Below are 16,460 nucleotides of genomic sequence, written 5' to 3'. Positions count from 1 at the left end.
CTTGGGGCGATGTGTCCACATTGTTTCGGAGAGCACGATTTGTCCTTGTTTGGCATGAACTTCTATCTGAATATATGAATTTCAAAACTCATCAATCTTATGGTAATTTCAAGTTGCCTCATTCACAGATCAAAGCACAAATTCTAAGTAGCCGAAGTCATGGCAGTGCGGCATTAATTTTGTTGATATGCTGACCCTGAAAACGTCAGTGTTTCAGGCAGGTGAACGCTGAGAGGCTAGCCAAGTACAACTGCACCGACGGCAAATACTCGGAGGTCAAGCGATTTGGCTCTCTTGTCAACAGTTCGCCATCGAAATAAATCAAAAATTGTAAAATCTTATTTCGTTTATCGCAAATTTACACAAGTGGAAATATCTGAAATATCGAAGTCCGGGTTTCTTTGGTTGTTGTTGTTGTTGTTGTTGTTGTTGTTTTAGATTCAGATGACTGATTATTATTATTATTATTATTATTATTATTATTATTATTATTATTATTATTATTATTGAGATTATTGATGTCTCGGAGACCATAACACGAGAATCGATGTTAGGTGGGACGGGCGTTGTTTTGAGAACATTAGCGTGATAACGCCCATGACTTAGTCCATGTTTATGTTTTTCAACACGTTACGAGTTGTCTTCATCGAGCAAAACTGAACTTTGTTCTATATGATGAAAGGGCGCTCTATCACTTTGAGAAAACATGGAAGAAACTACATTAGACTAAGAGCCTTGGCTGAGCAGTCTGTCATTGCAAATCCATTATAGATTTTGATTAAATTACAAGAAACAAAATGCTATCCTTCTGAACTTTGAAATATGATTATTCCGGATCAAAATGATTTGTGACATATTTTGGCTCAGTCCCTTACGGTGTTATTTGTGGTAATATTCAAAGAAATGGGAAATAATCCCGGGGTGTTCTTAATTCAATGGCAGTCAGAGATCAGCTTGGATCTTTGATGTATGCGAGTCCATATCATTGATCATCCGACTGAACGACACGGAAAGGACTTATGAAGGAGACGCGGTTGAGCAAACCACCTGTGTCGTCTGAGAATCGTAAATTTTGATCGAATATTCGACCTCAGTGGGCATGTCAACTCGAATTGATTAATTTTTACTGTTCATACAATCCACGCGTGACCCCATGTCTACGTACGTACAAATTACACCCGTTGCAGAATAGAAAGGATAAGAGAGTAATCCCTGGTAGTTTCCCGTCTCTTTGTCGAATTTGCCGGCTCATTGTTAGCAAAAGCCAGGAATTCAAAGCCGATGGAATTGTATATGTACAAGTATATTCTTCATACATCGCTAAGACGTGTTTTCATCCTTCATTTCTCTTTCACAAAACACACATTTGATATCAATGAATAACAAGTGCCTTTGGGTAACGTGTTTGATAGCACTACTCACGACTTTCAACTGACAACCCGTTGTACGAAATTAATTGTCTTGTATGTGACATTTATGTATCGACACATTTTCCGCGTACACGTACTCACAACATTAGTCAATGTGATCAGCTGGACAGGTATCAGTAAATACGTCAATGCTAGAATGTGAAAATTGGAACCTGTAGATGAAAAGTATGGCGTCTAATTCAATTATGTGAACGCACTGTATGCACGATATTAGTATGTCCTCCTTTTTGTGTTATTTGTATTCCGCCTTCGCGGTCATACGGATGATTGTGGGTTTGTTTGATATGCACTAGTTTAAATATCCGACCTATCCGCCATGCAATCGCCTGAGCATCGTTGCCCGTTTTGTTACCTTTTGAAGCATTTTTGTTCATTTCCCGCATCTCCGAAATTTCAATGAGATTACAAACTCACACTGACTTCAAACAAATATACTCAGTCAGCGGCGGTATGAGAACCAACGCTTCTCTGTCATGGATGACTGCAGTTTTACTATGCATATGCGCCAATAAAATAGAAACATGGATATTTTCTATTCCTATGCTCAGGGGACAGGTGATTATTTTCGTCTCTCCGGGTTCGGTGAACTTCCGCCTCCTGTAATGGTACACAAGATCCCATGCAGATGCTCTCCGAGTGACGAAATACGAACTCACCAATACTGCCAAATGTCCTAAAATAAGTTGTGGAGATTGGCTGCACTTTCTAAGGCCGGTAGTTCGTTCTTCCAGCCCGCAAAATTACCATCTTTCGGGTTAACGATTAATTTCTTGACAAAGCCTCGGCGCGGTTTTCTTTGTCAATAGAAATCTAGACAATTTAAAAGGGATATTTAAATCGTGGATCTCGACAATGCTAGCTGTTATCTCCCGTACGCCGGGTTCAGGCTCTGGGTCTACTGTTGTGTACTCGCCGGATAACAGGGAGGAAATCGCGACAATATTTCATGTTTTCGACGATGATTTCATTCAAAATTTATCAATATTTACTACTTAGAACTCTGGAATAAACAGGTAAACTTCATTCAAATTTTCCGCGATCGTTACAAATGCTGTCGACGTGAAGATTTTTAATCCGTTCTTTGCTCTCAATTAAATCCATATTAAGTGAAGGCCATACAGATGGAGGCAATTAGCTGACGAGACGTACCATCTCGTGTTAATATCATGAAACGCTCTCTCTGGCAGGTCGTTTGCATGCAAATAACCATTCACACTGAAATGTCAAATAATTACGTGCTTCGATTAGATGTCGAGGACTTTACTTAACATCTGGTGTGACACAACTAACACGTTGACAAACGACATCAAGATAATATCGAGAATATAAATACACGTCTTCCTTTCTCAGAAAGAAAACGTTACACTCAAACAGAGTCCCGTGTACGTCTCTGTTCCTATTTACCCATACTGTTATAAATATACCCAACCAATGCTGTCACTATCATTACTTTCAATGGCCATTACTATTACCACATCGTCAAGGGCTAAACCGCGGATGATACTGAAGTCACCATGCATTCTTCAACCGTGATCTCCCGAAGACCATCATCAGTACCGTCAGTACACGGTCGACATCATCTTCAGTCATCTCTCTCTCTCTCTCTCTCTCTCTCTCTCTCTCTCTCTCTCTCTCTCTCTCTCTCTCTCTCTCTCTCTCTCTCTCTCTCTCTCTCTCTCTCTCTCTCTCTCTGAAAGGAGCAAGTCGGCAATACTATACAAAATGGAATTTGAACGTCATTGATATGATAAACATATAAAGACAGTACACGATGACATAGTTACGGGACAATGGTGACTCTTTATACATAGTGGTATATGCAATTTTCAAATTTCAATTGGCAAATAATTATGAGAAATAACGGGAGAGCAATTTTCTGGTGATTGAAAATGTAACAATCATCGAATATGTATTTACTTTGACTCTTTGGTTCATTGTGAGAGTAGCCAAGCATAGGTTTGTATTCACGGGTAGACTTTGTACGTAAAATAGTAACAGAATCAACAAGTCCGTATTTATCCCAGACGCTCGATAACAGAGTATCAATGTCTATCCCTTGCTGTGTATAAGCCTTCGAATATTTTTTGAGCAAATTTCAAATATATTTGAAGTCCAGAACAGAGTAATAGTAAAGTGAATTGACCAGAGCATAGAGATTCTGTTGGTATTAAAGTCATATATAGACTGTACGCATATAAGTGTACTCGTCCATGGCCATATTTTTTCAAATCCAAGTCAGTATTTTGTAAAAATAATCAAACACCATTGGCTAAGCTATCGCTATGGTATTGTAAACGATGAAAATACATAACACATTCATTTCTTCCACAAAATGGCGGAACTTTACTTTCAACGATTTCTCGCAACGGGCATTTATGAATTTGGTTACAATAAAAAACCGTAGTCGAAAACTTACAAACCATGTTTATCAGGATCTGCAAAGTGGTCATATCTGTTCACTCTAGTAACATTGGAGAGAAGTGACATTTTACCTGAGTGATCTACTTAAATGCTTCTTTATAGAGCTGATATCGTATATAAATCTTGCCCGTAACCACTTGCAAAAAATGCATTGAGAAAACAGCGCTCACCAGAGGATAAGAGCACTACAAATTTGATTTTAATCTTCAATAGGCCCCAAATTATCACAAATAACTAGGTTGAAATTTCTCCTTTTATGTATCTGATTGTATTTTGGCGGATTGATAAATAAGGTTTTCAAGTAAGATTTTTAGTTGAACTAAATTCGCCAGTGCGCGTCGCTGGAAATCTTTGAAAATAACATTCCCTCATTTTCTCAAAGTGACGGGTGTGTCATGGGCCTGATTATTTTGTTATTATAAATTTACACGGTTTAGATCTGATCGCTTCATTTTTCCGAAGTTTGTACTTTTTAGCAAAAGCTGAATACAGACTGCTTTATTTCGGTTTTCCATGCAACACAGGGGCAATCATTTCTGCGGCAGGTTGAAAACACTTATCGTGTTATAACATGTCTTGTAAATTTTCAGCTACCTCTACTGACATCATATATTTTATAACCCATAATTCTGTTGAGGTTTTGATTTACCAGTTAATAAATGTATCACTCCCATTGTAAAATAAGCCTGCAGTTTAGCTTAATCTCCTAGTGTTGGCTTCATTTATGGTTCGCTTATGTTGTTCGAGAATAATCGGACTTGCAGGGAGAAAGCGAATCATTTTCTGCCGAAATTAGGATCGGAATTACCATGACAATAATGTTGTTTCATTATTTTTCCAGGCTTTGCGGCTAATTTCGGTCTTCGCTTCGGCGACAGCTTTTGACATTTTAAAAACGCGATTTGCAACGGCGCCATGTTTTGGATACCATGATAATGTTCGCAAAAACTCACTGTTAAATTTTCAGGCATTGTTGCAAAAATATCCATTCAGTGTATACCAGAGGATTGGTAACATTTTTCAAAGCCTGACTGCTGACTCCAAGGCAACGTTCACAAGTGAGAAGGGAGCCATCTATCACACACACTGGAATGCAAGGTTGTCACGTGTGTAAGTGATCGTTGTGTGAATCTAGCAGGTGGTTGGGGACACTTTATGAGAAATAAATTCAATATGATTTTTAATAAGTATAAAAGGAAGTGATAGCTTGAGAATGCATCTCGAGTGTAAAAACGTTTCCAAAGTCGTTTGGTATTTCCGATTGTGACTCAGATGTCCATACCGTTTCCCGGTGCGTGAAAAAACACTTTTCCGGGGACGTGTATGCAGTTTTTATTTCCTTCATTAATCACCTTTGCTGCTAATCGGAATATTTTGCACATTCTTTAAAGCTGCGATGCATCAACATCAACCAGCGGCCTCATTTTGGGTGCCATTTATTGAGTTGGGTTTTTTGAGCGTCAAATTCTCCTGTTCTCAAAATAGGCGCAGTAGTACTGCGCACGTTAAATTTCCCACACTATATATTTCTATATATACCCTATACTTCGATATTAATTAATTCATAAGTGCCGTAAGTATCGGCGGTATACTCAGGGCGAGAGCCGGAAATTTCCGTTTAAGTGGCGACAACAGTGATAACACGATCTGTGTATGGCCAGTGGTTTCAGGTACACTATAACGACATATGCGCCTGCAGTTGACCCGGGAAAAACGCAAACACTGTCAGTGCAACATAGAATTATACATTTTGCGTCAGTTATGCTGGTAGAGGGGGTATTATCTTCCGTGCTTGATTAATACATAATACCTTAGCCATTCGGGTCTCTGTTTACATTTTCAATAAACGCTCCCGAAGGCAGAAAATGTACATTGAAAATATAACAATGCGGCTCGTAGCACGACATTCACCACACAGGTCCTATTGTCATGACAATAGGATAAAAATACGCAACACAGAGATAATAATAATAAAATTTGTGGTTGGAAATGCTCAAATTTTTCGAGGTGATGTTTGTCACCGTTTTAGATTGGGTTATTGTGTGTGTGTGAACCTTATCGTACGTTTCCGAATCTTTTGTGACCGAGAACTCATACACAGAGTGGGATTCTGAACACTGTGTGAATTACGGAAAACTGAGTAAAAAATTACATATTATTCAGGAGCAATTTTTCTGTGTCCATAATTGTTAGATTGACCCTAATTGCCATACTCGAAAAATAAATTACATTTTCCTATAATGCGAATATGAAAGTTGACTGAAATAGAACTGTCAGGGTACAAGGTAGCTGTGAACGAAGTCTAAGGACGATGCAATGTCGACTTGCCCGTATAGTGTATAGTGTAGTGGCGCGCTACGCAACACGTTAGCAAAATTCGTGTGACGTGAACGAACACACGCTGGTCACAGCAGGCGGTATAGTCGCTGTTAATATCTTAAACTGGCAAAATCAAAAAAAGAACAGTGGTTGTTGATATTTTAATGTTTTAGGAAGCCCATCTCTCGTTTGGCTGTTTGTGATGTCATTTACTGGTCGCTGATTATCAGTGTAACCAAGACACTGCGTGTGCAAATCATGAACATGACAGATTCAAAATATGACGGGGAAAACATTTTGTTCTGTCTTTTGGTTCATATTTTGGGAGCCATGCTCATGGATAATTTCCCGTTATAAATTTTAAAAAATCTACCTACCGGTCCGACATAGTTGTAGCCATGCTCCGCTGCTACAAAACGAGCTTCTGTTTCACCTCCGGGAACAAAAACCGCCCATTCGTTTGTGTAGCCATCGTGATTGGCACCATGTACCACCGATATGATGAGAACCAGCGAAACTATCACATAGTTAGGCATACACGGTGTTCGCCAAATCATAACTTCAAAAGAGAAAACGAAATTTTAAAACAACGAAAATAAAAACTACTTTCGTGCAACGCCTTATCGCTTCTATCGTCTTTACAGCTACTTTTTACACAAGTCGTACAAGCCAGCACCAAACGGATAAGATTGCGCTCTCTCGCCTGGGAGTGCGTTCTCTCGAAAACAGCTGTTGGAGACAGCTCGTCGTATTTATTCACAGGAAAAGCTGGTACTTTTGGCCAGACTAGCGATGACGTCATCCGGTTACCCAGAATCCCCTGTGCGGAAGTAAAGCGGATAAAATAGCGTCGCTTGCGAAGGGATGGTGCACGCTTGGATTCTGCCGCTAACGTCGATAGTTGCAGGCACCTATATATCAAGCTGCATGCTCAATCATTCCCCGGGATTTCACTTCCAAATGAAGGAAAAATATCTGAAAGAGGCAATAAAACGCGTTAAGTTATTGCTCAGATGTCCTGCTATAAGAACAGTTTTGGCGATATAGTTCATCATACACGTGTTTTAGCAGGTAATGTTATCTCATCAGAGATTAGGGGAACAGACAACGTAATACTTTGCGTATCTTGCAAGCATTAAGATTGGAGATAAATCGGTCTTTTCTGATGCCCAGCATTTATGGATCATTTGGACTTAATTCAGTTTGTGGTAACAGCGAGACGAATAGAGTTCGCAGCGTTTCCATTCTTGTCGCCTAGCAACGTCTGCCACGCTCGAGTGAACTGATGAACAATTCACCGTTTCGATTGGAATTCCTGAAAACTAAGACCAGGTTTCGTTGAAAAAAACGGGAATTTGAAAATCACTTGGAACAATGCAATATTAACTGCGTGCGATTTTTTGCCACAACAGCAGTTAATTGCACTCTTTGCGTCACCTTCATCATCGACTGTATTATGGAGTGGGACATCTTTTGTCTATTTAGTCGTTGACTCCGTGCAGCGTCCAGATGACGTCATACTAAGACGTATTCGTGGGTCGAATGTAAGAGAAGACGTTCAGAGTTCAAGTTGAACGATGTTATCAAGTGTATAGTTGACAATGTATATCGCAGAGACAGTTTAACTGTGTGATGTGAAAGTCGATATAGTTGGAACAGAATTTGATATAACTCGTCGAACACTTGTTCGAATCACAAACGAGCCTGTATGCTTCGGTTTGCGATGTTTTTTATCCTGTGCGAAGGTTATAGAAATCAGCAAACCTTCACAAACATCTTTGTTTTCACACCCGGCTATTGCAAACATAACTGTTGAGTAGTTTGACGAATTTTCGACCGATTCATTAATAATTACTTGACGTGTTGAAAAGACCTCCGTGGGTAATACCTTCATTTATATCTTCATAAATGAAGTATCTGTATAGCCAGTATCTGTAACTTGTGATGATTTCACTATTTTTGTTTTTAATATTCATCTAAAGGGCCAGTTCTACTCCTAGACGCACGTTGAAACACTTACCATTTAGCTTGTCAACACAGAGTCTATCCATAAATGTTGTCGTTTACATTTGAATTCTAGTCCGGACCAGAATTCACATGTGAACAATAACAATGCAGTCTACCCATGTACAGAGTGAGTTGGCGAGCTGAATACTGTTTATCCCAATATTCTTCTGGGAGTAGAACAAGAAATGGGCTGACATTTAAAAGCAAAGTACTGATAAAAATAGTTAAAAGTTGCAGCTAGTAACCTTCAATAGTGTCCTTGTCTTAATCTTCTTTGAAGTTTAATCTTATATGTTCCTTCCTTGTCTTTGTCGTTGGCGCTGCCTCTGTGAAGATGTCACTTCTCAACTTACTTAGTGACCTTCCGGCAGAATTTAAAAGCATTAAACTGAGATCGCTTTGAAACCTTTGAATTCAAAGAAATTTCACTTTATATGGAACACTTGAATAAAAGATAAAAGACTTTATTTGGAAGGCTGACATTGAATTCATTTACCAGCTATTTATGGCCTGTTTGCACTGCATAGGGAGGCATAAGAAAGAAATCAGGGGCGACTTGAATTTTTTTTACCAGGATAACGGAGTACTGGAAAAATCCAGAATATATAGTGGTGCAGAGTTTTTTATTACATTGAACTAAATGCCGCCAAATGCACGCACCAGCGTCCATATTTTTCGCAGTGTCCATTTCGCACGACTTTTAGGTAGCGACAGTTATCGTAAAATGCTAGGCAATGCAATAATTCTATCAAAGTTTTCCTGCTCTGCAGATTATAATGGTGTACTTTTTCAGCAAATTATGTCAGCATAAATCGTTTCATGCAACAGATTATGCCACAGTAATATTTATCGCGAACGACTGAAATCGTAGCACTGATGCGTTGCTAAATTATCAGAATACTTTGACTATCAAGCGAATACAAGTTCAGCTCAGTGCTTGAATAAAACAAGCTACTTTTAAAATGAGCGGTATTATTCACAGGTATTCCAGATCAGAAGTATGTAGGCTAAGATTATAGTCTGGGAAAATGCCACTGCTTTGAGAGCGTCTGCAGATATCCGCCATCACATCGCGTTTGAATTGACAGTAAGCCTTTCAACAATAATCTGTAATATTGTCCATTTGAACATAGCATTTAATAGTCTAAGAGTAATATTTTTTACTAAAATCTATGTTTGTTTGTTGCATAGACAACTAATTTCTCTGTCATTGGCAAATTTTAAGTAAATAAATGTTAGATCGTGGAAGGGGTTGACCGGGAAATTACATTAAACATGTTGAATTTATTTGCACTGAGGGCTTGATACTGTCACACAAAATCCAATTTTCCAATACACGGCACGTATCGGGTTGAGAAATAGCTAGATTCATTCTTTGAAAAACTAAAATTTTCAACTCAGATTGAACATCAAGTTACAGTCTCACTAAATGTTACAATTTAAAAACATTCTTTAAACTACCGGATAAGTTAAAGGGGCACATAAGTTGCCGAGGTCGACTGTAACGATTGAGCAACTCCATATGGATTGCTTCATTCATTTTTCATACATCGTATCAACATCTGAGCCATTACAGTGGGTTTAAATTAAGCTACAGAATTCAATTTCTCTAATCTTTTCTGGATTTGAACTTTGACCTAATCGCGATAATCTACAAAGCATATTTACGTTAAAAATTGGAATAATGTCGAATGAGGGGGGAAGACTCCAATATGTTACTGGGCATATATCGAACCATTTTCTTCCCAGTGTTTGTGAAGGCTATCTCAACGGTAACTGTTGGATCATAAGTATAACTGAACGGCGTACGGTGAGCAGATCGCACAGTGAGTTAACATTCCAAAGACGTTTCTTGACAGGAAAAAATCAGACAATAGACGTGATTAATGAATTCCTTTGTCGAAGGTTATGATGATATGACCTGGAAGAGCAGAGGGGCAACTCCTTATTGTCATTGCCGGAATGAGATTTGCCTGTTTCCATGCCGCTTGATGGAGATGCTATATCAACAAAGACCAGTGATGAATCGATGGATGTAGCGCAGGAAATTACCTAGTTAAAGAATACTCTGATCTGATTTAGTGTAAATCACTATCAATGGTATTGAATAACCCAATCAAGCACCAGTGCATCTGTCTGAAAAAATGGCAAGAAATACAGGATACTTTCCTACACAAACCATTCCCTACACAGACCATATTATGGGATAAAGCTATATTAAATCAACACTTTATTCATGTCGGTTTATATACAATCTTACAAACATAAAAGAACAGGAAGAAAGTTTGACTAAAAAGATACTTCAATATACTTACACACCACACTACTATCCTACCTGTTAAAAATAGCTTGGTAATTGCAAAACCTACAAACTTAGATAGATTGAGAGAGAGAGAGAGAGAGAGAGAGAGAGAGAGAGAGAGAGAGAGAGAGAGAGAGAGAGAGATAGTCTAGAGAGAGAGAGAGAGAGAGAGAGAGAGAGAGAGAATAGACAGAGACAGAGACAGACAGACAGAAACAGAGAGAGACAGAAAGACAGATAGATAGAAAGAGAAAGAGAGAGAGAGACAGAGTGATAAACAGATAGATCGATAGATGGATAAATGGGTCTTAAGATATGCGCATTTAGTTAGCTCATAGTGTAAAAGTACACGCAGGAATACTCACTGGCACTTCACAATGTTAGTTACAACTGTTGAAGTTACAACTGCTCCCCTCTCGCATTAAAAAGTTTGAGAAATTGATGTGTGAAATAGTGCAATCTGGGGCGTGTTTAAATTCATTTTGCACAAAAAATGAGTAACACCCCTTCTTTTTCTCCACATTTTTAGCGAAGCCACCTTCTAGTTTTTAATTTTTTGAGTGACCACCTCACATTCCTCCGACTCCCAGGTCGTAAATAATGACGGCTCCCTAATTGGCAAAAAAAGTTATTACTCATATTTCAACACATCAAAAGGAGTTAATCACTTGGAAATAATGTTATTAGTTTTTTCGGAGAAATAATTTCAGATGCAAGACATTTATATGCAACAATATTTGTATATGTAGTTTTTTACGAAATATGCATATGCAATAAGTTAATAAAGTTATTCGGAGGAACTAAACATGAATGCAATCAGGTAACTGGTTCGAAAGAAGTTGATTCTTGAACCAAAGCAGAAGAAAAATCCTAAAAAATTTACATCAGCAAGTTTTTTCATCAATTTATCAAATCTAAATGGCTCATCCACAAACAAAATTAGAAAGCTATCAGATAAGTGGGTTTTTTTTATATAAAGGATTTGTTACAAAAATTTTGTACAAGCAAATGTCATGATCATGTAAATTGTTCGTTCGAGAGTTTTCAGGAAAACAAGGTTTTGATGAAAAATGAGCATCAATTGTCAGAAAATATATACTCTCTGTGCCCAAGTTCAGAGGTTGCCATAAAGCCATTATGGTGATAACCGGGAGGGCACATTGTATACATTTGTGTGTGTGTGTGTGTGTGAGTGTGTATATATATATATATATATATATATATATATATATATATATATATATATATATATATATATATATATATATATATATATAGCCAAAATTGTTTTTTTTATTGCGAGGAAGGTCCACAATTGAATCTAACACAGGAAAGTCTTAGATATATAGATATATACTGCCAAAATTTGATCAATTGCGAGGGAAGTCCACAATTGAATCTAATACCTTGTTGTGGTTTCTAAACTCACTGGTTTGAAAAAATGAAAATTCTACCGCTGCCTTGAAGTCACCGTCACGGTAATACGCTCTCCTTTAAGAAGTCAAATGCTCCAAGAATCACTCTAAATTACCGTATTTCTTAGAAGGAGAAATTTGTAGATCTTTAAGAAAAGGTTAAGGTAAAATAATAACCCCTCAATGAATCATTTGACCTTTCCATCGAATGGATGTCTTAATATCATTTGATGATAAGTAAATAGTGCATGAAAAATGTTACTAGTGAAGCTAATAGGTCAATGGATCCTCGCAAATTTCATAAATTTAATTGTAAGTTGAACTGAGGGTAGAATTGTAGGACAAGTAACCCGAGTATCCGTGCACGGCCTATCTATATCGAGCCCGTCGTTCACACGCGTTCCTTTGGCTAGTTTGCCCAAAACTCTGCGGAGTTTTAACTCGGATATGATACGCTCGAATGCAGAAAGCGAATCGTTTATTGGTTGGATACATTGTTTTTACTTTAGCTTATCGTTCGTTTGTAAGGTATCTTGCATCCATTATACCCACAATCACACTGAAAGGATTCCTTAGAGCTCCGTGCATGCCCTGAACCCTCCAAGGCGTTTTGCCTCATTACTCTCTGTTCTATGTTTAGACTTATTTTCCTGCGTTTTATTTTTCCACGATGGAAGAACATGCATCTCCGTATTTTGAAGGAAATGAAAGATTTTTCTGAAGATTCTGTTTGTCCCTGTTGTTGAGTTGTTGTCAAGGGTCTTAGCGAAATTAAGGATACACAGTAACTTTTTTTCAATTCTTATAATGTTCTCTATGAGAGACAAAAGTCTTTCAGATTGATGAAATTACTTTTAAGACGCATCCTATGAAATATCTGACTACAAAAGGAAGTCATTAGGATAATGAAATGGATTTGATGCCACCGATCATTTTATTTCTAAGTACCTTCACTTTCCAGCCGTTGACGTTGCAAAGTGTCTTCCTGTAGGATTGGCTTTCAAGATGATTTTTTTTGTTGTTGATGGGATTGTACATCTTATGCCAAGCACTTCGGTGTAAAACGAGTGATTGCATTCTCTATCCATATATAACGAAATTTCAGTTGGTGATCTCACCACAGTCTGTTGTAAACCTTTGACCTTACGTAACGTCAAAAGTTGCCCTTTTCATCAAAAGTCCGTGTGTTTGTTCATATCACGGAGTGTCACAAAGAAACCAGCCACGTTTCCAGACCGGTGGATAGAGGGACTGTGTTTCATCAAAGGGCTAGTAATGGCAACTTCTGATGATTTTTTCACTATTTTTGTTTTAATATCAACCATAATTTCTTGCTCTACTTCCCAAAGCAATTTGAGGTACACAGTTTTCAGGTCGTCAGCTCAGCCTGTACATGGATAAACTTCGTGGTTATTGTCGACGAGCGAGGCAAGGAGTAGCGGTAAACAAAAGGACATGAATTAAAAGAGTAGTGTTTCCATCGTTGAAGGTCTAAACTTACAAGGTTTTAAAGCTATCATTATTCTGCGAAGGTAATGGTGAATCTACGACACAGTTAAGTCAAGTACGGTGACGTCTGACTCATGGTTGAGTCAAGTACGGTCTCCCATGAGTCAAGAAATCTTTCAGTGCAAACACCAACAAAAAACGACAACAACAACAGCAGCAGAAACAACAACAACAACATATCTATACAGAATTTAGTAACATGACGCGTTTAACTGGCCTTCAAATGCCTAGAAGTGTCGATAATGACGCATACAACCTTAGTCTTTCATGGTCAGGTGCTGTACGGAGTCACAAGAATTTCACAAATCTTAAAGAGGTGCGATCTTGCATTGTCTGTTCTCAGCAGAACAGAACTCTGAATTTTCGGTAGAACGTTTTAGGAGACTGTGTTGATTCACGGCGCAACAAATTTTACAGTTATTGCGGTCACGTGACTGCTCGTAATTCAAATTTATTGCATTTTGCCTCGCATTTTTGACATAATTTACCCGCTCATGTTTGGCTACGTGAAAAGAAGCGGATGATATTTATGTCGGCGTATAAATCTATTCATTAAATATATTTCTTGTGTATTCAAGATCAATTTATCATATTGCAATACAGACCAATATATCATACGAAATAAATGTTCCTTTCGTGTTATTTTCAGTTTCCAGAGATATTAATGTCTCATTGTTTAGCAGAATCATCATCATCTGAGAATATAATATTGAAAATTACATTTGCCGCTACGCTATTCACGGTGACAGCAACCTCAATTGGCACACAACCATATGCTGTCTATGAGAATTTCAAAGATCCATTTCCTTGTAGAATTGCAGTCTGCTTTCAATACAAAGGCTGGCATACGACAGTGAACTGGAGCTTAAAAATTCTGAATGAGAGCTGAAGCAAGACAAAAGCTGGAAATTCCAGTCTAAGATTGAACACTGTGTGTCATTCAGTTTAGTGTAATAATACAGAGGCCCCTTGTACATCGTCGCAAATGTATATTAATTCAAAATACATCATAACTTGGCCTCAGCCAAGGCCTGCCTGGCCGAAATGTTGAGACATTCAAAGCCAAGTCTGAAAAGCTTAAGTATTTAGATCAAGTGGGAAATAAACAAGGACAAATAATATTGTATTCAAACTGGTCTGAGACCTAATATTCAGCAGAAAATTTAGTTATAATACAGTAAAGAATATTAATAAAAAGACTACAGAAATTTTGCAATTCAACGTTTATACCGAGGACTGCAGGAACCAAGGGGTATCTGCAGTTCAACCATGGCCTGCAAAATTGAGCAATGGTTTGAAAACTCGCCACTTGCACGTGTTCGGTTGTTATATACTGTCACACCCGATGGCATGGCATAACGCAGCAGTGTAGAGACAGCATTGCAGCAGTAACGCCACTGACAGTACACAATGACAGCGAAGACAACAGTGACAAAAAAAACCATGACATTGTCCGCATGGGACTTCAATGCAAGTATCTCGTCATAAACTATAAGTCCACTATATATTCGACTCATGCGGCGCTGACAAGCAACAGGTGCTGCTCCGTGTGTGTGTAGGCAAGAGTTCATTTATACAACACTGACCCGTGACTCACGAATGAGCCATACATTTTCAAAAAGGCAAATATTGTATCCAGTGTCTCCATAATAAGACTCGTACATCATCCCTAATGTACTCACAACGAAAGTTATTCAATATTCAAAAATAAAACCAAACCCTGCTGTAAATCTTCCCATCTCTTTGAAACATTGATTAATTAATAAATACAATTACAAGTAAGAGACTAAATACATTCATTTTATATATAATGGTGACTGTTTAAAGCATTTTCGCAAATGCCAAATTAACCTGTTGACATTTAAAGGTAGTATGCGCCTCGAAAGTGAAAGACTTGAACTTTTGCTCAAACGTTTTTTTCAAACAAACTTTCAACCATTCTCTTAGTTTACCATATCGAGAATAAAAGGTAGTGGTCCCTATGCTAAGTGTGGTAAGAGAGAAACAAATTATCTTGTAAATTACGGATATTTGAAATTCAAAAGGGCCGCCATCCCTGTGTTAACTCTGTTGGCAAAAATAACATTTTAAATTCTTGGAAAAAGTAAGACTGTGTAAATTTTTCTTACTCCAAGAGCTTTAAAATGAGCCCCCACAATTGGTAGATCAGAAAAGAATTGTGGAAATTTGAGTGTCCAATTACATCTATCCCAGAGGCGTATTTCGAGAAATGCGTAAAACTGAAACATCATAGTTCAACATACCGAGTGTTATTGATTCACTTTTGTCCTGACATAAAGTTTATATGGCTTTCAGTAAGCAATAATTGTATTTTCATGACGACTTGAAGTGTGGTTTCATGACGACTTTTGATAGATCTGTTGGAATTTCGCATTTTTCTAGGGAATCGAAGAAAGTAAACTATGATTTTGGCGAACATACGATAATTAAATACCCGTTCTTCACCAAACAATTTTGTGAAAAGAAGAGGTCGCAGTCAGGAAAATTGTAGCAACTAAGCTCGGTTTTTGATTCATCTTTTTATCGGTTGGGCTTTACCCAAGCGGTTTTGACTGTGATGTCTTTGCTAGGTGACTGAATGCTGTACTTTGCGACTCGGAGTTTGGATCCGATCGACAAATTATTGAGTTCGTCAGAATATCTTGGTTACATTTTGAAGTATCTAAAGCATAAATGTGATCTGCTGACTTCCAATTGATCACGGCTTAATCATTTACTTCTGTATTCACTCTAGTTCAAACTGACCCTCTTCTGGAAGATTAAAAAAAATCATCGCTATAGGCATAAATGACTGTATACGTTTAATTCTGTTTGCAGTAAACCCATCTCCCTTGACAATAATTTCTTCACATCGCATTTTCTTTGCCTTCGCGTTCCCGAAAATTTCAATTTCACTGCGTCATCGCTGACGCGACAGTAAACATAAAGGCTCAAATTGGATCTATCTGATTGGTCAATAACACTCTGCTGAGAGGATGTACAGCAAGACAGCGGTATTTTGGCCGACAAAGCTCGAGAAGGTTACCGACGCCTCTA

The 16,460-nt window shown here is 38.0% G+C and overlaps 1 protein-coding gene across 2 annotated transcripts in view; it reads right to left on the bottom strand.

The window, feature by feature from the left end:
• The window catches only part of LOC139121380 (neuroendocrine convertase 1-like), a 65,746-nt gene extending 58,803 nt beyond the window's left edge, over positions 1-6,943 (bottom strand). Inside the window, exon 1 of one of the 2 annotated variants that reach the window (XM_070686203.1) lies at positions 6,548-6,943. In XM_070686203.1, coding sequence (XP_070542304.1) covers positions 6,548-6,727 — 180 coding nt within the window. In that variant the 5' untranslated portion in view covers positions 6,728-6,943. The remainder of the gene's footprint in view (positions 1-6,547) is intronic. The other variant, XM_070686202.1, reaches the window with a different exon arrangement.
• Between the last annotated feature and the right edge of the window lie 9,517 nt (positions 6,944-16,460).

The sequence above is a fragment of the Ptychodera flava genome, chromosome 21, assembly GCF_041260155.1.
Source record: "Ptychodera flava strain L36383 chromosome 21, AS_Pfla_20210202, whole genome shotgun sequence".
Classification (NCBI taxonomy): Eukaryota; Metazoa; Hemichordata; class Enteropneusta; family Ptychoderidae; genus Ptychodera; species Ptychodera flava.
Note: the sequence above shows the minus strand (reverse complement) of the source record. Positions and strands in the feature narration are given on the sequence as shown.